This window comes from Peromyscus californicus, unplaced genomic scaffold (genome assembly GCF_007827085.1).
Source record: "Peromyscus californicus insignis strain IS unplaced genomic scaffold, ASM782708v3 Scaffold_11__1_contigs__length_118956290, whole genome shotgun sequence".
NCBI lineage: Eukaryota > Metazoa > Chordata > Mammalia > Rodentia > Cricetidae > Peromyscus > Peromyscus californicus.
In genome coordinates, this window is record NW_026294402.1 from 10,667,354 (window position 1) to 10,688,712 (window position 21,359).

Sequence of the window (21,359 nt, forward strand, 5' to 3'; positions counted from 1 at the left end):
TTGCCAGAATTCTAGTTTATCATGTGACTCACTGCTATCAAACCACCCCCTGACCCCCACCCCGCTAATTCTCTTGTGACAAAGCAGCCACCCTTTCCCCTGTGCATCTTGGGGCACAGAGCATGTCTGACTGTGGTCTGCTCCCTGGTATCCAGGCTGCTTGGGTGAATCCCCAAGGCAGTGAGCGCTGTTTCCCAGTCTCAGGCCAGCATCCATGAGTTCTCAGAGGGTGCCTGCATAGGCGGAGAGGACCACCCCACCCCCCCAGCCCAGCCTCCCACACTTCTTTCCCCTCCTCATTCATCTTCCGGGCAGGGAGTGTGGGCTGCCAACTCCAGCAGTGCTGCAATGACTCAACGTCTCCTTCATGAGCCTGTGTGGGTTGAGGGCCGCTGGGGCAGCCGCAGGCTCTGGAGCTAGCACCAAGAGGCGCTCGCAAGCGCAGGGTGTCACCATGAGACGTGTGCGCTTCCTTTTTGTCCTGTGGAGAAAAACAGTACAAGGAGGGGAAAGAAGAGCCACCTTGCTGTTTTACCCATTTATTATTTACAATATTAAGGCACAAAGTTTAAGCAGCAAAGAACAGGAAAATCTTTGGCTGACCAACAGTATCCATATCCACTGTGGGGGGACTTGTCCACTCTGCACATGGACCCATCTGTACAGATCTGTACACCACCTCTCAATACAGTCCAGACACAAAGATGCCAAAGATTACATGTGGATACCAGAGCGTGCTGGGCAGCGCGGCACATGCCCCCAGCACAGGGACACACGACCACCACCCCCCCACACACACACACAGGGCAAGCGGAAAGGACAGTGGCCCCAGGGCACTCAGGCTGATGCTGGCGCCTGTGCTGACTGTTCCAGAGTCTGACACAGATTCTGTCAGTGCCTCACTGAGGAGGAGGCGCCACCGTCCCTCCTAGAAAACATTCAAATACAAGTACTGTGGATAAGCCTGTCCCCACTCTGCTTTGTAATAAATACTCACAGGTGTGTATGTGAGAGCAGACTCCCAGGCAAAGTCACGAGTAAACAGACCACAGGCGATAAAACAGAGAAGCTGATCCTAGAAACTGCTGTACATGCATTGCCTTGAAGGGAGGGCAGAGGACACACCTCAGTCACAGCACACACGACAATAACATGCACTTAAGTATGTCTCCATTTTACAGAATACCTACTACTGGGTGTTCATACTAATGGATGTGTACTTAGGTCTGTAGCTTATGCGGGGGGGAGGGGGGCTGGCAAGAGAAACGGGCTTGAAAACAAGGCCCCAAAGGTCACATGTACTGACAACTCTTCCTACATGTCTTGATAGTCTTCTAAAAACTGTGTGTGTGTGTGTGTGTGTGTGTGTGTGTGTGTAGGCCAGAGGAGCATTTGCAGGAGCTGGTTCCCTCCTCCTACCACGTGAGTCCTGGGGATCTTGGCTTTGGAGGCAATGCCTGTTCCACTGAGCCATCTCGCTGGCCCTGGGACTCTTATTCTGACTCATTGCCCTCTGTGTTCATACTTAAATCCACTTTAAAAAAACAAGGACCTCTGACCTCACGGGGAATCAGGGGAACGTGCCAGACCCTGGAGGCCATTCTGCTAGAGAAGTCAACAACTGATTTACCTGGGGAGCCCTGCGGCCCTCCCAAGCAGAAAGCTCATGGCAAACAGTAGGAGTTTCTGGATATTAAGAAATTCCACCTCATATGTATGCACTTACATATACACATTGTATTATACTATTAAATTACTAAACAAGAAAGGGTATGCTACTGATAACAGGGAAAAATACTGCTAGCCGGCTGGCTTCTGAGGTTTGTTACTATACAGCCTATCTCCCATGGAGCCGCCCCACAAGCAAATGCTTTAAACAACCCTCACACCAACTAAGGACATTTAGAACACAGTAATCAATTAGAAAGAGTATAAGAAAGCCAACATACATACTTAGAGACTGGCTGACTCCACTTTGGGGGAAGTTCCTGGTTTTTCTCTGGCTTCACCATTTAAGAACATTTGCCAGATCTTGTTTCCAACATCCACAAGACTCCTTTGCTTAAAAGGGGGTGTGCGATCACCGGAGAACACAGAGAAACATTGCACTCCAATGCAGACAAGGAAGAGGTTGTGTGCTTGGAGAACGCACCCTCCCACTCAGCACAGCTCTCCGCAGCCTACACGAGAGACCTGCCTGGAAACCCCTTACAAATCACTGTGACCTTACTGTCTCCGGGACTTCAGCCTTATCTGACAGTTCGTAAAAGTCTCTAGTCTGTGGCAGGGAGAGGAGGACCCAGCTCATCAGCTCTTGGAAGGAGGAGCTTCAGCCACTACATTTAATGTGAGGTGCTGAGGCCAAGCAGGGGACAGTCAACAGGACACGTATCTGGCCTCTCTGCAGGGGACACCAGAGCTGCTTTCCTGATTGTAGAACCGCTGGCTTCTCTGTTCTGAGGCCAGAAACTCACTTGGAACAACTTTCTTGATCCACTCAAAGTGAAACGTCAAGCTACATGGGCTCCAAAGAGAGACCTTTGCAGGACTGAACAAGACTGGTCCCCTAGTCCTTGTCCCTACCCCTAAGAAAAGCTGGAGGTACAGCAGGGCAGCCCACCCAGGAGGCACAGTGGGAACATGCTGGACACTCCACAGTTCCTGGTCAACAGCTTCTGGGAAGCAGAAAGAACAATGTCAAGTGCTCAGCACACACTCTTAATTCTTTGGAAATTAATGTGTTTTCCCCAGCAGCTTAGTGCTGTGAACCTCCAGACAGGACGAGTTCTTACATACAGAACCATCTACTTAATGAAACCACCCAGTGGCAGAGACCTGACCTACACTTCTCATGTTCCACCTGATACCTGGAAGCAGGCAGACATCACCACATGGCCCACTCAAGGATGAAGCAGGATGCTGGTCAAGTTATCACTAAACGCCATGGCCTTCACCCTTTACCCTGAGACAAGAGCCTCAGATCCCATGGTCAAATGCTCCTGGGATGCCTGAAGACTAGACATCTGCTCTATGAGGAAGGGCTCTTTTAAAAAAAAAAATCTGCTTTGTCGTTGTGCTTTTAACAGAACATGAAGACTTCTGTCCCCGCCTGAGGGTGGCGGGGTTTGGTACTTATAGGTTTGGGCTTAGTCCTGTTCTCAGGCCCCAAGAGGTGTGACAGCTTCCCTGTGTGCACACAAGTATCATAAACGGGGCCACAGAGCACCCAGGTACAGCTCTGCGCATCACGTTCAAGGCTGTGGACTGCTCTTCTGAGTCTTAGCATCGGCTTCGAAGCTTGGAGACGGGCTGTAAGCCTCTTGGGTCCAGTTTCGGCATCTGTGTGTGCGCTCAGGAGATTGTTCCTGGCCTTGTTCCCCTGGTGCTTTATGAACCAGTTAACGGGCACTTTTTCTGGTCCTGCATGCCGTCAGCACTAAAATACCTACGTAGTGCTGTTGTTCTCAGTGTCAAGATCAGATACTGTGGACAGCCCAGAGCTCGGAATGGCTGCTGAGTGCTAAAGCTCCTTCGTCCTGTATTTTCTAAGAGAATTACATAATGGAAGTCCAAAGGGCCTTGGCCTTAACGCCATAGACATTTTCTCAACATGGAGTCTTGGACGAAAGCCACAGTACACATGTAGTTAAAGCCCCCAAACTGTCCGCGTCCCCTTTGTGTTTTGACAACTGAAATATTGACGGTGCAGGAGGGAGGGCTGGAGCAGGGACCTTCTGCCCAAGTGTGCAGTGTGTCTGGAATACTCACACTAGACTTTGAGTAAATGGGGCAGTGCTTCACCCCTATGCTGGGAGACATGCCACCGAAGTTTGGGCAGAGGGGCTCAGACATGGCATAGGGCTGGAAGACCTCACGAATTTCCCACCTCTATACACTCTCCTGTCTAGTTTGTCCCCAACACTAATTGGAGACAACATGCTCTTAAGAGAGCTAGTTGCCATTAACTAAACTCCATGCCCTATCCAAAATGGTCCCCACCCCAACCTGCACCCATCCTCCAGCTCCTCGCAGCTGGCGAGATCTCCTACACTGTCTTCTCACCCCTCCCCCACAGGACACGGGGCAAGCCCGGTACTCAAGCTGCCAGAGATATGAGACAAGAAGAGGTAAGGGGCTGGTGGGAGCTCCAAGGCCAGTGTCCACTGCCAGGTGGAACTTGGGGAGGCCAGTCCCACCTCCTTTGTCCTGTCAGATGGCTCAGGTGTTGGACAACACCACTTCTCCTCTGATCTGATCTGATCTGATCTCCAGGCTACATCTCTCACAATCCATGCACCACCTCAACCTGGGGAGGTCACAATTTCACTCAGGTTTTCCCCTGGGGACAAGTCCTGGAACAAATGACCCGAGCAGAGCTCCCCGAGCAGATCCATCTTCAGGGCTGCGTTTAAGAGGGACTTTAAAAATCACAGACTTAGCGCTCTTCTTTCTTCCCTTGAGGGAAAAGTTGTGATGAGGAAAGGGACTTGGAAAACAAATCCTACTGAGCTGGGGAAAGTTCAGGAGCCTGAAGGGCCAGCCATCTGTGCCCTGGAAGGCTTTTCTTGTGCCCTGCAGGAGGCCAGCATCCACAGCAATGTGCAGGACACTTTACTGTGGCCACAGCCCCAGGGCCCTGCCCCTCGCTCATGGTGGCTCATTTCCATGACATGGCTGCCTCACTTCAGGTAAGCTGCATCCCTTGTGAGATGCTGGCCACGCCGTGTGTCTACCAATCTTGGATTACAAAGCAAGGCCACAGGAAAGAAGGGATCAGGGAAGCCTTTGTGCTCACCAACAGCAACCAGGGCAGAATGGGACGGCGGAGAGCAATGGGAAGACTGGAAAGCCTCAAATCTGAGAAAGTGGCCCAGAATGCCTGGTGAGATCTTGGCAGCTGCCTGGGGAGCTGTGTGTAAACCACCATCAGGAACCTGCACACCTGTTCACACTGAGGTCTTCCTGGCAGGACAATGGGGCATAACTGTCAGGCTTCTTGCAGGAGAGTAGATGTGAGTGAAAACCAAATTAGAGGCATGATGTGACGTCAGTGACTCATGGACTCCTGCTCCCCATCCAGGTTTCCTGGCTCACGTGAAATTAACAGCTGCAGCTCAGCTAAGCAAAGGTGAGGGGTGGGGGCAGCCAGGGTGCCAGCATGAGGCTCTGTCCCACTGGACACCACAGCAAAAATGACAGTCTCCTAAGTCCCAAGTGTAAGGAAATCTGCTATGTCTCAGAAAACAGAAAAAAACACGACAAAGTAAAGTAAGGAAATAGAGCAGAGGCAGAGACAAGCTCCAAGGAGTTAGGGTGGGTGAGGACGTGGTCACAACACTCCCATCCTGTTCAGACAAGCAAAGCCTCACACTGAGCCCACAAACCAAACAGCCGAGTAGGTGCCTGTGGAATTCCCCATTACCCTGGATGTATCTTCAAAGGACAGGCACACACACACACACACACACACACACACACACACACACACACACGCACACGCACACGCACACACAAGCATGCACACGTGCAACCCCATGATGACACAGAAACACTACATTATGCCAAGATGGGTTTTCAGGATTTCCAGCAGATTCTTCTTAAACCAAACCTTCTAAGAGGCAAAGGGAATGGGGTGGTTCCAAGGAAGGCCCAGCTCTTCTTCATCTGTCTATAAGCCAAGAATAGGGGAAGCATGGAGCCGCCCCATGACATACACTTTCTCTACAATGGAAAATCTCACTCCTATTTCTTCTCAACTCTGCTTCCAAGTCTGCATGCATCTTTTCTCCCTTCCTGCAGTCCTGTGAGCCAGCTGCTTTGGTAACATGAAGTGTCCACACCTGTCCTGGTTTCCCAGCTACTACCATCTAGGTCTTCTCTTCTTTCAGCCATCTTTCTTGTCAGCATGCTGGTGTGAAGCTCCACAGGACGAGGGCTAGATGAGCACCTCCATCATCTCCCCATCTGGGAACTCGGGCTTGTGCAATGAGCTGCTGACACGGCTTCTGTGGTCTGTCGACTTCCCATGGCCAGGAGAGCTCTCTGTCAAACCGAGGGCAAGCATCAGCAACCAGGAGCAGGTGCCTTGGTTCCCAAGCATTTCTAATGTCCTGGCCTGCCTGAGAGTCTCAGGCACCTTGGTGTACTCATGGGAGGCTGAGAATATCTCAGTGGGAGTACAGAATGACTAGTGGGGGGCTCCCAGAGAAGACAGTGTCTTAGGGTTCTGGACTGAGTAAAAATTAAGAAAGGAGAAAGCTGCTGAAGACCCAAATTCCCCTATTTCCTGTCTGCAAAGATGTGAACAAGCAGCCTCACATTTCAGTCCTGCCTTGCTGTACCTACTGTGATAGACTGTTCCCCCAAGCCATGAGCCCACAGTAAATCCCCCTCCCCTAAGTTACTTCTATCAGATATTTGTTCTACCTACCCCCGGGCAGGGTAGAACACACATATGGCCAGGTCACTCGAGCTGGGTGCTCCTCTTCTCTAGTAATGAACTAAGCACATCTAGACATATTTTAGTCTAACAACAAAGAACACACACAGTCTGAAAGTCACTGTGATGACCACTACTGAAACACAGCAGCCAGCTGGGCTTCCTGAACTTTCCACAGCTCCCATCTAGATTCCCTCCCTCAAGTCACACAGTCTCATGGGGACTCCAAGCGAGGTAGAGGTAGGGGCTACATACCCGGTTTCTCCACGGTCCCTTTGGCAGCTGGGTGTTTCAGGATGGGGCTGTTGGAAGGGGCGGTGCTCAGCCTGCCGCGGCTGGGGAGGGAAGCCATGCTGGGCCAGAAGAGCTCAGTGCTCTTGTCTGTCTGGGTGCTGCTGTCCTTGCTGCCTGTCTTGGCATGGGTGCTGCCCGCCGACGTGGCGGAAGCCGGAGGGGACAGTGCAGAGGCAGGTGTGGTTGGCAGCAGAGGGCCAGAGGCCTGGCCCTGATGCTCCTTCCCCAGCAGGAATCCTGAAGGAAGAAGTCACTTTTCAAGGATGATCTGTTTCCCTCCATTGCCTTTTGTAAGAAAACTTACCTTTTTTTTTCCAGAGTAGGAATGACTTCATTTATTCAATGATTTATTCACTAAACCCTTAATAAGCATGTGTGTGCGTGTGTGCTTAATGAGATGAGAAATACTCCTATATTATGTCCCCAGTCCTAGGTAATTACATTCTTTGTGGAGTTGGTATTTGTATTCTAAATTCAAACAACTGAAAACCATAGTTGGATTGGTGGGGTATGTCTGAGGGTAAAAAGACCCTTGCCACTCAGCCCTGCCAATCTGAATCCCACCTCACCACTGCCCAGACTCAGACACAGTGATCCAGATGTGGGAGAAGAATAAATCTCTCCTGGGATCTGCTCAGCAATTAAGAAGGTGGACACTGTTGTCTCCGACACCTCTTCAAGTCCATCATGTGCGAAATGGGAAAACCTGAAGTCCTGTGTAGGAGTCTGTGAAGGTGGCCTCCTGAACCCTCAGAGTCCCTCCTGTTTCTGTGACTGATATGTAGGCACCAATGACACTGATAAAGAGGTATAACAGTGCAGACAACATGGCCAGTCTTCCTTAGGCCGAGGTGCTCATCTCTCAGGCCTTGTGTTGACCTGCTAAATGTTGAGACACAAACCCAGGCATCAGCGTTGTGTACCTGGATGCATGCCACAGATTTATCCTAGAGATGTTTCCATCAGAACTGAATAATTTCAGATTCCTTAACCAGACCTGCCTCTCACTGGGTTGGGAGCTAAGTGTCCTTGGGATAGTCTTTATTATCATAGTTGCTGTCCCCACGAATCCTCTTTGATGAGCTGAGGTTATAGGGGCCACCAGTAGAGGGACTTCAAACAGATGTTCTAGCTGAGAGTCTTTGATTCCCTCAACTCTGTGGTTCATCTGGAAACCCTTATAGCTTGTAGGACAAATGAGCCAGATCCCTCTAAAGTCCTGTGCTGGAGAAAACTGACTCTGGGCAGAGCAGAGAAATGAAAACACATCCTGAGCCAGAGACAGATGCCAAAGAAGGCCAGCCCCCTGGAGTTGCCAGCAGAGGAAGGAACAGAGGACTTGGGAGCTTCCTTTCCAAGCTCACTGGCCCAGCCTGTGAGCAATCATGTCTACTTTAGGATACCACTCCAGCTAAGACCCACTCCTGGATAATTTTCAACATTCTGCCTGTACAACACGGGAAGACTCCTGTCCTTGATAGTGATTCTCTGAGCACACTTTCCCCATTATTTGCTTGAGCCTTTTCATGTCCCACAGGTTTAGACACACTATGAAGTGACATTCTCAGGGTTTGGTAGTTTGAATGCAATTGGCCCCTATAATCTCACAGGGAGTGGCACTATTAGGAGGTGTGGCTTTGTTGGAGTGGGTAAGACCTTGTTGGAGGAAGTGCGTCACTTGGGGGTGGGCTTTGAGGTTTCCTATGCTCAGGATACCGCCCAGTGTGTCAGTCAACTTCCTGTTGCCTGCAAGAAGTAGGACTCTCAGCTCCAGCACCTCGTCTGCCTGCACACCACCATGCTCCCCACCATGATGGTAATGGACTGAACCTCTGAAACTGTAAGCAAGCCCCCTCAATTAAATGTTTTCCTTATAAGAATTGCCTTGGCCAAGGTGTCTCTTCACAGCAATAGAAACCTAACTAAGACATGGGGCTCTAGGTTTGTCCTGTTAAGACATTTTATATAGTTCCTGTCAACAATATTGGTAAGAATCAACGTAAGCCCAAGAGCTTGCATAACCTTCAGAATCTACACAGCGCTTTCATGCATCTGATTTAACTCTCCAATCCAACATGACTGGCTTTCCTCCCCAACTGAAGAATGTTTAAATTGAGATGAAAGGGGGCGGGGGCTGGAGAGATGGCTCAGAGGTTAAGAGCACTGGCTGCTCTTCCAGAGGTCCTAAGTTCAATTCCCAGCATCCACATGGTGGCTCACAACCATCTAGAATGAGGGCTGGTGACCTCTTCTGGCATGCAGATGGAACACTGTATACATAATAAATAAAATATTTTTAAAAATTGAGATGAGGCCGGGCGGTGGTGGCGCACGCCTTTAATCCCAGCACTCGGGAGGCAGAGCCAGGTGGATCTCTGTGAGTTCGAGGCCAGCCTGGACTACCAAGGGAGTCCCAGGAAAGGCACAAAGCTACACAGAGAAACCCTGTCTCAAAAAACCAAAAAAAAAAAAAAAATTGAGATGAGGTGACATCCTGAGTCCTGGCAGTGATGGGGAGGCCACCTGCCAGGGCCCTGCTCTCTGGGTCCACATCTCACCTATACTCCCCTTCCAGGTCTTCTCTTCCTTCTTCTCTTCCGCCAGCTGGCTGCTGGTAAGTGAAGTCTGGCGGGAATGTGTCCCGGTGGTTGCTGCAATGGATGGGACAGAGCGGGCGGGCCGCAGGCTGGAAGAGTCTGTCTTCCCAGTGTCCTTACGGGACCGCTGCTGAAGGACCTTTATCATGGCATCCTTCTCTATGATTTTGGCATGGAGGTTTTTAATACTATAAAACCAAACCAAAGAAGAACAAAACTATGATTAAAATGCCATTTAGTTAGAAAACTCTGGAACACTTGTCTCAGGGATTTCCAGAGTAATTCTGAGATACAGGGTTGGTGTACAGAAGCTGTCAATCATCAGCAGTCTGCAAGCTGTGCCCTTCACAGTAGATCCAAACAATGCACCTTTCCCAGTGCCTTGGAGACTGGAGGACTCCCAGGAGGGCTGTGAGAATGACTGTAGCTTTCTGTTAGGGACTCCAAGGACTAAGCTGCTTGTGGATCGCATTTAGGGGAAAGAATGGAGGTAGGAATACTGGGGAGCACAGGAGCTCTGGCCCAAAGCAAGGTAAGCTGTAACTGCAGGGTAACTTCTACAGTGGGAAAAAAAGAAAGAAATGCTAAGTTCTTAGAGGGAAGATGACTTTCCCCACTGATGGCTGAAGATAAGCAGTAAGCCTTGGGTTCTTTTCTAACTCTGATAGATACTTGCTGAGCCTATTTCTGGCTCAGTCTGGAAGCCCTGTTTTCACTTGAGCACATGGAGACTCAGGACTGGGGTCCATAGGTGCTCCAATGACATAACCCCCGCTGGAAATTGTGTGTCCGTGAGAGGATCGCACACTGACTGTTTAAAACTCTTTGTCTTTGGTGGAAAAGGTAATTCTGGCTGCAAATCTTTGGTCCTCAAGGGTGAAATTTCTTTCTCTTTCTCGGCTCACAGTATTGTGGAGGTTATAGAAACAAATGCCTGAACTAGCAGGGACACACATTCTCCAGGTATAGATAGCTCATCTTCACTTGTCTCCCTACAGACCCGTTGTATGGAACCACTTGCTTCTCTCCAGGACAAGAGTCTTGGGGGTCCTTAGGCTCCTGCCAGTTAGAACCGAGAACAGTGTGCCTCAGGGGCGGGGGTAGGCTGGAGCAGAAGTGTACCAGCAGCAGGTATCTCCACTTAGATCTGCTGGCCATACATGGCTGTCCTTACGTGTACTCCATGTCCTGACACCTCCTGTTGGCCTGCACCACCTCCTCTTCCTCCGGCCAGATGTGGGCCTCCAGGGAGCTCTCACCGTAGCTGCCGTTCCTCGAGTGGTTGACGATGGTGCTGTCCCTAGGGAGGTGAGACACACTTTGACTCAAGTCCCTCTCCTTGGTCCTCCGTGCAAACACACTCAGAATGGAGAGAGTGGGGTTTACTTCCTAACAGATGTGTGCTTTGTACTCTAGAGGAAACCAACAGTCCTCATCCTCCGCTCTCCCACCTTGGGGGTCAGTCTTGTTAGAGGCTGGAATGAGGAACGCTGTAAACACTTCAAGAAAAGTCAACGAAGGGACACATGCTCCAAAGTGTCCCAGAAAAGCCCTCTGCCTGCCAGATTGTCCTAACTCTTGGCCCGATTTTCTTTCTAAACATAAAGAATTAAGGCACTAAGGGCTGTGCTCACTGACCTTGATTACTGCAGCTCTAACCTCTCATCAAAGACACTGCTTTCCACAGTAGGCAGAGAGTATTACATGCATCCACAATGGGCTGAAGTACAGCGAGTAAGTGATTGACTGCAGAGAACTTGTCTCCAATGGAACATCTAGAACACAAGCCCTACATCCAGGGATCAGGGCTCATCATGGGAAAGGGGCAGAGACTGGAAGAGCGAGAGGACCCGGAGAACTGCTGAGAAATGGTGTCTTCTGGGCACGTCAGGGAAGTGCCACCTATGAACTCTCAGCAGCTATGGCTGCCTGCACAGGCCCAGCACAAGCCCATGCCAGTGCCCATTCCAGCATGGATGAGGAAGAGTCCATGGCTGCTGAGAGAGTCAGTTTTCTTTAGAGACAAACGTCCTGCTAGCTTGTCTATGCCACAGTGTCAGTCCTACACTACACGTGGATACAGGCAACACTAATTGGACTCAGTAGGGGTGCGTGTGTATGTGTGTGTGTGTGTGTGTGTGTGTGTGTGTGTGTGTGTGTGTACAGAAGAAGAGGACTTGAATTCCAGAGAGGCATATGGATAAGAGAGGGTTCTGGGAGAAGTTGGGTATGGTGAAGGATAGATAAGATTAAAAGCATTATACTCAAGCCGGGAGTGGTAGTACATGCCTTTGATCCCAGCACAGAGGATCTCTGAGAGTTCCAGGCCAGCCTGATCTACAGAGAGAGTCCCAGGACAGCCAGGGTTGATACACAAAGAAACCTTGTCTCAAAAAACCAAAACCAAAACAAAACAAAAAAAAAAGCATTATACCCATGTGAAATCATGTAAATAAACAAGAGACACTATCTATCTCAGGAAAACAGTATTCAATAATAAAAATCCCTTGCTTCTATTATCAATGCTGTTTGCTAAGCTCTGTTGATGTTATGAGGTGGGGAAGGGTGCCTATAGATGTGGTCTGCTGACACATGGATACTATCAGTACTGCAGCTGCTGCTGGCCTTGACTTACTCTGTACCCTCATCCTCGCTCAGTCTCCCAGTCACAGCTGAAGCTCTGCCTCTATGTGCTGTTATTTCAGTATTTTGCATGGGGGGTTGGTAGCTACTCAACATACAGGCCTTTTACCCTCCTTAATGGCAGCCACCAATGAGCAAGCACTTATTCATTCAGGGAACGGCAGCACATGGTACACATGGTGTCCGTTCTTACAGTGTGGTCACAGACAGTGAAACTGGGATTGGCTGACTTCTGGGACACTGTTAGTGATGGAAAGGGACCCAGGCGCAGAGATGAAGGACTGCAGAGCCCTTAACCATGCCCAGCATGGTTCAAAGTTCCATCTGTCTTTAAGAAGAAGGTCTCAGCAAAGATACATCGTGATAAAACAAACACACGAAAGGGCAGGAGTGAGAACATGACCCAGAAGAGTAAACACTGTGGCTGTGAATACATCAGAAAAGCAAATCACGGAGAAAGCAGGCAGAACACTTTGAACTACGACGCAGAATTATAAGCACCCCAGGGTTCACAGAAACAGCTACACAGGGACTAGGGGCTAGAAACATTTCCCATCAAGTTACTTGCCCAAAATTCTTGTGGCACCAGAGGCAAATTTAAAAATTCATATTTATGCTGCTGAGTAAGACGGCAGGCACTTTAGTCAAACCCAGCATAGATAGCAAGTGTCCATAAACTCTGAACAAACACTACTTTGCTTTGAGATTTGTGAAGTTTTAAAACCTTGCCCACACATTAAAACAAAACAAAAACCTCCTCTCCAAAATTCTAGCCAATGCAGTCAAGGTGAATAAAGACCTGTGTAGGTCAACCGCCATTTTTATAAGGCCAGCTGTGTCTACTTGGAAAAGACTGTCCATCTCCCATGTCAGCTAGGCTTGTTGATAGTTCCTGACAGAGGAGGGGGTGAGGAAGGTCATGAGATCTGCAACCAAAGACCACGCTTCCTAAGCAGTTGTCTGCAATTCTGCCCTGACTACACATGGCCCAAGGCCTTGGTTAGGGCTAGAGGACAGAGTAACCCCTCTCCCTCTCTGTAAGTTCTCCAGGGTGGCCTTGGTGGAGGGCCATGGTTTGCCCATGGAACCTTCTGAGGAGGGCTAGATGCTGTTCACATTTCCCCCAGGGTAAAATTTTAGCGCCAGACAGCAAAACCAGTTGGTATATAAAAGACCATATTGTTTGTTTAAAAATCAGTGCTTTTAAATGTAACACACATACCTGACTGAAAAGTCAGGACTTAATGGCTGTAAACAGTCACTTTTGGGCATTTATCTGCAGCCAATCAGCATGGAGACAGCACTCAGGATTTCAGTCTTTCTCAAAATAGGTTGTGTTGTCCTTTTCCCCTTGGATGATCAGGGAAGCCATGTTGGAATGACCAAATTGGTTTTTTGGGGTTTTTTTTTGTCTTGTTTTTATAGGATTTATTTTGTTTTCAATTGTGTAAGTTTGCTTGCACATATGCACACACAGACACACAGTGTAGGGGTGTCCAAGATGCCAGAAGAAGGTGCAGGATGCCCTGGAGCTGGAGTTTGGGCAGGTGGGAGCGCAACGCCATTCCATCTACTAGAACTTTTTTGTCTTCAAGTAGCACTGCAGCTTTAGAATTTACCTTGGGTTGGGCAGACACCTCAGTGATTGCCACGCAGACATGACCTGAGTATAAACCCCCAGAACCCATGTAGGTTTCAAGCTCGTACCACGTACCACATGTCTGTAACCCCAGCATCCCCACAGTAAGGTGAGAGGCAGAGACGGGAGACTCCCTGAAAGCTCTTGAGCCAGCTAGATCGGTATATTCCATGGGAAAGTGTGAAGAGATCCTGTGTCAGTCAAGGTAGAAGCTGAGTACCAACACTGTTCTCTGACATCCCCTCCTATGTGTTCCATGGCATGTGTGTGCCCCCACTGACATACACACACATACAAGTGTTTAAGAAAAATGGACATGAGTTAGGAAAGAGGATATAAGTTAATAGTGTTTCTATTTTTATTTATTTATTTATTTTATTTATTTTTTGGTTTTTCGAGACAGGGCTTCTCTGTGTAGCTTTGCGCCTTTCCTGGAACTCACTTGGTAGCCCAGGCTGGCCTCGAACTCACAGAGATCCACCTGGCTCTGCCTCCCGAGTGCTGGGATTTAAGGCGTGCGCCACCACCGCCCGGCTGTGTTTCTATTTTTAATTCTGTCATGGATTTTTTTTTTTGGTTTGGGTGGTAGATATGTGTATAAAATATATTTGGTGTTTTTAAGTATAAATCTAATATGAAGCCCCGCAGCTTTCCGTCCATCTTGAAAACCAATTCTAATTGTATAGATGTTCACTGAGTTGTATGGACTTTGGGTCTGGTTAATTTTCCTGTGTGATGTTTTTATTTGCAAGTTTTTTTAAAATAATAAAGTTTATAAAAATAAAAAAAAAATGGCAGATCTTGCTCTTTGTGATAGGCCTCTCTGAACCTCCTTGGGCCCCCTGAATTTTTTACTTGCTTTTGAGACAACGTTTAACTCTAGCCCAGGCTGCTCTTGAACTCCTCATCCTTGTGGCCCAGCCTTCTGAGTGCTGGGATTCCACTGTCAGCTCCGTCCCCAGCCCCATCTGTCTGCAGCCCTGAGCAGTGGGACCACCTCGCACCTCTCAGCTGTGGCAGCGGCAGCAGCACTCATGGCAAAGTGCCGGATGGTGCTTTCTTCCAGGTATTTCTGCTCCCACTTGGTCATGTCGGCCTCCAAGGCTAGGATCCGCTCCTCCTTCTCCCGTACGAGTTCCATGAGGGCAGGGGCATTATATTCCGGGAGACTGGCTGGCTGGCCATTTCCATGTTTCTGGAGAAGTAAAAACAACATCATGATGCTCCAAATGGGCCACAAGATGGATCACACCAACCTGGCCTGCCACCACCTGAAGAGGGACCCTGGGTTCTTCAATCCTGCAGTGTCTACACATCAGCATCAGCCAGGCCCATGCTCCCTCTCTCCAGCACGAACCACCTCAATTCAGTGGGTCCCAGTTCCATGCCACCTCCATATCCCTCTATTTCAACCAATATCCACATAGCTCTATAGAACACGTACTATTCCAGTTTTACATGGGGAGACTAAGGCCCTGAGAGACCGTATTCATGATGTCCTTAGCTAATGAACAGCAGAGCTGGATTTCAAATCCAGCTCTGGCTCCATATCTCAGTGTAAACCATGCCATTAATATATACAAATTCGAGGATAAGATTTAGTCCTGGCCTCATAGCTCTTACTCCAGATTCCAAGGAGTGACTCCAGACTGCCTCCTCGGACATTACAAGATGAAAACAGAAGGCACAGGAAGAAGAGTGAGATGCCCAAACACGCAGGTTCTGGCTGCCAGACTGTCACCTGGGAAGGCATCAGGACCTGCCCTGCTGGAGGCTGAGACACGGGGTGACACTTGAGGAGGTGATCTTTAGGGCGGGGCGTGCCCATTCCTTTCTCAGAAAGAGGAAATAAGATGGATGCTATCTGGATGTCTCTGGGACTGAGAAAGGTCATATTTTAGACTTCCTCCTTAACTCAGGTATACCTAACCCATCTTTCCCCCTTCCTCACTTCAATCTGACACACTGTCATTTGGGGTAAATGAACCTCAGAGAGAAAGAGTAGCAGGAATGTCCTGTGGTCTCATGCACCCAGACAAGCATTCAACCATTGAGTTCCAGCCTGCGCCCTGTGCAGCTTTTCTTTCTTTCTCTCTTCTTTCTTTCTTTCTTTCTTTCTTTCTTTCTTTTTCTTTCTTTCTTTCTTTCTTTCTTTCTTTCTTTCTTTCTTTCTTTCTTTTCTTTCTTTCTTTCTTTCTCTTTCTTTCTTTCTTTTTCTTTGTTTGTTTTTTTGTTTTTCGAGACAGGGTTTCTCTATGTAGCTTTGCGCCTTTCCTGGATCTCGCTCTGTAGCCCAGGCTGGCCTCGAACTCACAAAGATCTGCCTGGCTCTGCCTCCCGAGTGCTGGGATTAAAGTCGTGCGCCACCACCGCTTGGCATGTGCAGTTTTTCTTAACGGCAGTTGTCAGAACAGGGCAAGCCTAATGCGCTTCCCTGCGTCTCAGGCAGATATCTTGCAAGGCTATTCTCTGCTGGGAGGAGGCAAGAGTCCCGCCCTGTGGATCTAATGCTGGAGCCCATGCGCCAGACCAATGAAGGATCCTTGGTGCTCTGGCCATCTCATGCCCCCACACTTCTGGAAGAATTCAGGATACTTCAGAGGAACAAGTGGACTCTGCTGAGGGGTGGAGACTCAGCTGTGCCCCAGTATTGGTGTTAAGACAGAGCTTCTGTGTGGCATATTGACACTAAGCCACTCCAAAGTAGGGTGGTCTGGTCTTGCCCTTCACAAGGGTGTTAATGACTCTGAACTTGGTCACACTATGACCTCAGTATGATTCCTAAAGGGACCAGACACAAGCCTTGCTCCCACAAAGCATAAAAAGCAAGGTGTGGTATGGGCTGCTTCGGAAGTTGCTCCTAGGCTGCCCTATGGGCACCAGGAAGGGGCAGGCACTTGTGGGGCTGTGGCAGGGTGACTAGGGGGTGGGTGGGGGTCAGAGGCTTTGGGCTAGCCTTTTGCAGACAGGCTGAGCTTCCTTGTTCCAGAGGTGACTCCGAGTCGCACTGGAGGACATGGGTGGAACTGCTCCTGCCTGTCCCTGGGCTTCACACCTTAGGTGTGAACTGGTGCCCTTTATAGCATCTGCCCCATGAATGGCTAAAACAACAACAACAAAAACCCAAGATTTATTTGGACATTTCTGCAAGGCCATTTTAACCATTTCTCATAAAACAACGTATGCTGGCTGACAAAATCAGAAATGAAAAAGTATAAAAGGAAACGACAACAACAACACCCAATGCTCATCTTTTGGATGAACAGGCGAAAGGGCCACAGTTAAAATCTGCATCCCCTGCACGTGCAGGACACAGAGCAACACTAATTATTTGTACAGCGATGCTGAGCACCAAGCTCTGCTCAGCTCCGGGGAGCGCCTTGCTCACCCTGGTCTCATGTCGGCCACATGCATGCAGATCCGCTATTAGCTCCCCAAGACCCCAGGTGCAGGCTGGGAGCTCCCCCAGAGAGCCTCAGTCCTGACACCGCTGTTCTCTACAGCTGAGTCTGGTCTCACAGCACCCAGAGCGAAAGATCCGCAGATGGGCCATCTACCCACAGGGCTGGCAGCACATTAACTGGAAAAGAACATTCTTTCTGGTTCCAACTGAGCTCCCTTTGTCAGCCAGAGATCGTAAGGTCTACCATCTGTGTACCAGCCTTGCCCTCGGTGGGAAGATGGAGGGCTCAGCAGCTGAGCAACAGAAAGTGGCTGATGGAGAACAGGCTCTGTCCTGTGCCATAGTGAGCGCCCAGTATAAACACCGGGAGCCCTTTCCTTACAAACCAGAACCTGCCATGGGCAAGACGGGAGGCCAGGGATGAATTCTTCATTCTCTAGGAAGTCAGGTGTCTTAGTCAGGGTTTCTATTGCTGCAATGAAACACTCGACCAAAAAGCAAGTTGGAGAGGAAAGGGTTTATTTGGCTTACACTTCAGCATTGCTGTTCATCTCTGAAGGAAGTCAGTACAGGAACTTAAGTAGGGCAGGAACCTGGAGGCGGGAGCTGATGCAGAAACCCTGGAGGGGAGCTGCTTGCTGGCTTGCTTTCCCTGGCTTGCTCAGCCTGCTTTCTTAGAGAACCCAGGACCACCAGCCCAGGGATGGCACCACCCACCATGGACTGGGCCCTCCTGCATTGATCACTAAATGAGAAAATGCCTCACAGCTGGATCTCAAGGAGGCATTTCCGCAGCTGAGGCTCCTTCCTCTCTGATGACTCCAGCTTGTGGGAAGCTACACAAAACCGGCCAGTTCACCAGGCAAGCCCCAGCACATCTGAGACAGGAGCCTCTGGCTCGCCCGGACCAGCATTTCCTGCAGGAATTCTCTTTGCTGAGACATGTATGGACCCCGGGTTGGCATGCTCCTCTCTGTGCTTCCTCACAGCTGAGCTCCATGACCAGTGGTCAGCAGCGGAGCAGACACAGGAAGAACAGTAGTTTCTGGCCAGTCTTACTGCAGGGGACCCTGAGTTCCTTCCTCAACTGAACTCAGTGATCAGTGTGACTCCTGCTCACCCTCCCCTGCAGCTCCTCCTTGGCTTCCCAGTGTCACCACTGGAGTCTCCAGGGAAGCCCCTGACTTTACCACAAGCCCCGTGAGGGGGCTCTTCTCTGACCCACCACAGGCTCCCTAACCTGAACTTCTTCCCGGGCGCTGGCTCTCCACTGGCTACAGGAAAAAGCCACTCTCCGCATTTGGCCAATTGCCTTCCATGGTTGGCATCACCTCATCAAAAGCCCCCTCACAGACTGCTTCCTCCAGAGTTGCATCCAGCTGCCCTGGCCTTGCAACACTTTCAAGGCCCTGTCCTTTACATGTCCTCCTCCTCTGCCTCTGTATTCTTGTCCTGCATGCCCATCAAATCAACGTCCGCTATGTAAGGTCAACTAAAGTGCATTCCCCCACTTTTACCCCCAAGTCAGAGACTCCAGTCCCTCTGGAGGCCACACGGGTGCACGGAGTCCATTGGACGGCCCTCAGGGGGCTTACAGGTCTGATTCACCAGCCCCTCAGCCAGGCTGTCACTCACCTGCTGTGTCCTCAGAGCATCCAGCTCCCTTTCCAGCCAGGTCCGCAGCCTGCGTTCCATCTGCTCTCGCTTCTCACATGCAGACTGCAGCTGGGTCAGGGCCTGCTGCAGCTTCTCAACCTTCTCCACATAGGCTTGCTTCTCTCGTAACTGAGGGGAGACAGTGAAAAGTGGACACCAGTGAGTGCTGCAGCTGGGCCGGAAGACAGCTGCAGCCCCCAGCCAAACTGCAGGCGTGTGCATCACCCCACTGCATCTCTCAGGAGCCTGTGGCAGGTACAGCAAGGTGGCCAGGAGGTCAGGGATGGAAGGCCTTATGAACAGCTCTGTAGTCTCCCTCATTACTTGTTTTTAATCATAGCACCTGCAGCCATTGGAAATGAGACCAACAAAAAGGTTTTAGTGTATAGAAATGCTTAGTCTCTAAAGTTAAATAAAAAAAATCATAAACCATAAGTTATTTACATTATCACAAACTGTATCTGTCTACCTATATACAGAGCTGTGAAAAAAAAAAGCCTGGAAAGATCCTTAAAGTATTTGTCATGTTTATCTGTATGGTAGAAAGGCCATTTATGCAAGAAGAGTAAGAAATTTACTATTTTCTAATTTTTCTCTAATAAATAAATATATAGTTAATACATGACAAATATAATTAATAAAACAATACAACATGCAATAAATTATATATATCTATACATATGATTTGTATATATGCATACACACATATCGTATATTTGCTAGTGAATAGAGAAGTGTCTTGCTTCAGCAGCTTATGGAGTAACTTTCTCCTCTGCAGCTGAATAGCTTCCTACAGGGACAGGAAGGGCACAGTGAACACCTGAGGCAATGACTGAGGAAGCAGAAACGAATGTCAACCAATTACATAAACATAACCCGGTATGGATTTAGTGTCATGGCCCACAGTGCCAACCCTAACCCTCAGTACTTGGCACTCTGTCTGCTCTGGGAGTCTGGCTCACATTCACAAATCCAGGTGTTTTCTAGCTTCCTGGGAATCAACTCGGGCCAAGAAATCATGCCAGAACATTTACTAGATCGGGTGCTCTGCAAGAAGAGAGCGACGATGCTGTTTTTCTGTCTCTGAGTGATTCCGCCCTGCGCTGAAGCATAATCACACAGGCAGGCTGCATCATGCCAGACCTGGCAGCCTGCTGCTGAGGGAGGCCTCTGGCTGTGCAGCCGCTCTGCCCTGAGCCATGCCTGCTTCTGCTCAGCCCTGTCAGAGCCACGGGAATAATACAGAGCCTTTCCGATTGTGCCAGGAGGGGACAGCCACAACTGACTTTAGGGCAATTTTCTTTCATGGTGCTTTTGATTGTTTACTTTAGAAGGCTTCTGAGAGTCTGCTAGGCAGGTTCCTGGGTTCAGTGGCCTCGCTGGAGCAAATGCTTCAGGTGTACCACCATACATACTTACTTACTGAGTATACAGCCAGCATGAGGTTTGTTTGTCTAGGTGTCTGTTGGACAGAGTGAGCAGTGTGTCTCCAATACCAGGCACAGACCAGCACCCATCAAGCACTCAATGTGTAATGTTAAATAAGAGAGTATCCCTGAACATCTGCAGGATCCTCGAACGTGTGGATCTGTCCCTACATCTGTTTCAACCTTAAGGCTGGCGAGGAGTATTTCCCAATGAGAATGATTTATGACAGCCATTCTACTTGCTAGAATTTTCAGAGCAATCCTGCATTAGGCACTATGCTTTGTAAGCTGTATCTCATTTAATCCTCCAGGACAATAAGAAGCAACATTCTATTCTGCCTCCACTTGGGGTCTGAGGAGGCTGAAAAGGCAAACAGGCCAAATGACTTGGTCATAGTCACGTAGCAGGTATGTCTGGGAGCTTGTGGGCTGCACTTTCAGCAGCCTGGCTCTGCACCCCTCTTGTAACAGCCACGGTAAAGTAGAACTGAGTGAGTAGTGGGTGTAAGACACAGGGGTGGATCAGAACCTTCCAAAGAAACCTGTATAAAAACAGGGAGTGGGAAGGAAAGCCAAGACCTGAGCCACTTTGGAGGGGCTTCCTGAGCTGTTTTAGAGGGGCTTCATTCCTCCAAACACAGACATGTAAAACTGAGGCCAAGAAAAGACCATGACAGTGCTTAGGAATCAGTGATAGGGCCATGACAGTGATCAGTCCCATCTTTAACGGCCCATAAACGGCTTTCACTTCTTATATAAGGAATATGAAAACTAAATGAAAGGGCCGACAAGATGGCTCAGTGGTGCTTGCTGTGCAAGTCTGCCAACCTGAGTTTAAGCCCTGGAACCCACACACAAGTTGGGGGAGAGAACCGACTCCATGAACTTGTCCTTTGAGCTCCACATGTATGCTATGACATGTGTCTTCCTCCACATGCATGCGATGGCATTGTCCTCCACACACCATGCACACACCATAATAATACATTTTAAAAGGGAACAAAAAAAGAGTTTACAAAACAGAATTTCCCTTAGCTCCATGCATAGAGACAAGGCCTCAAGAATGATTTCACTGAGGCCAACAATACAGGGGTCCAGGTCTCTCTTGCTCAGAGCAGACCTCCTATCAGCAAGGTCAAAGGGCATTTTCTATGATGACAAGGTAGATGCTCTTGGCTGCCACTCAGGATTCTCCTGCTGATATTATATTAAAATTTGAGCTTTTACATAGGACTTATAGGGTTAATGAACCCAAGGGGCA

At 49.2% G+C, this 21,359-nt stretch overlaps 1 protein-coding gene across 2 annotated transcripts in view; it reads right to left on the reverse strand.

The window, feature by feature from the left end:
• Positions 1-523: 523 nt before the first annotated feature.
• Positions 524-21,359, reverse strand: part of Amotl1 (angiomotin like 1) — a 98,047-nt gene continuing 77,211 nt past the window's right edge. For both annotated transcript variants that reach the window (XM_052752445.1, XM_052752451.1), the window contains exons 8-13: positions 18,651-18,800; positions 14,617-14,807; positions 10,505-10,630; positions 9,292-9,518; positions 6,695-6,970; positions 524-6,042 (exon numbers count right to left, since the gene is read on the reverse strand). In XM_052752445.1, coding sequence (XP_052608405.1) covers positions 5,936-6,042; positions 6,695-6,970; positions 9,292-9,518; positions 10,505-10,630; positions 14,617-14,807; positions 18,651-18,800 — 1,077 coding nt within the window. In that variant the 3' untranslated portion in view covers positions 524-5,935. The remainder of the gene's footprint in view (positions 6,043-6,694; positions 6,971-9,291; positions 9,519-10,504; positions 10,631-14,616; positions 14,808-18,650; positions 18,801-21,359) is intronic.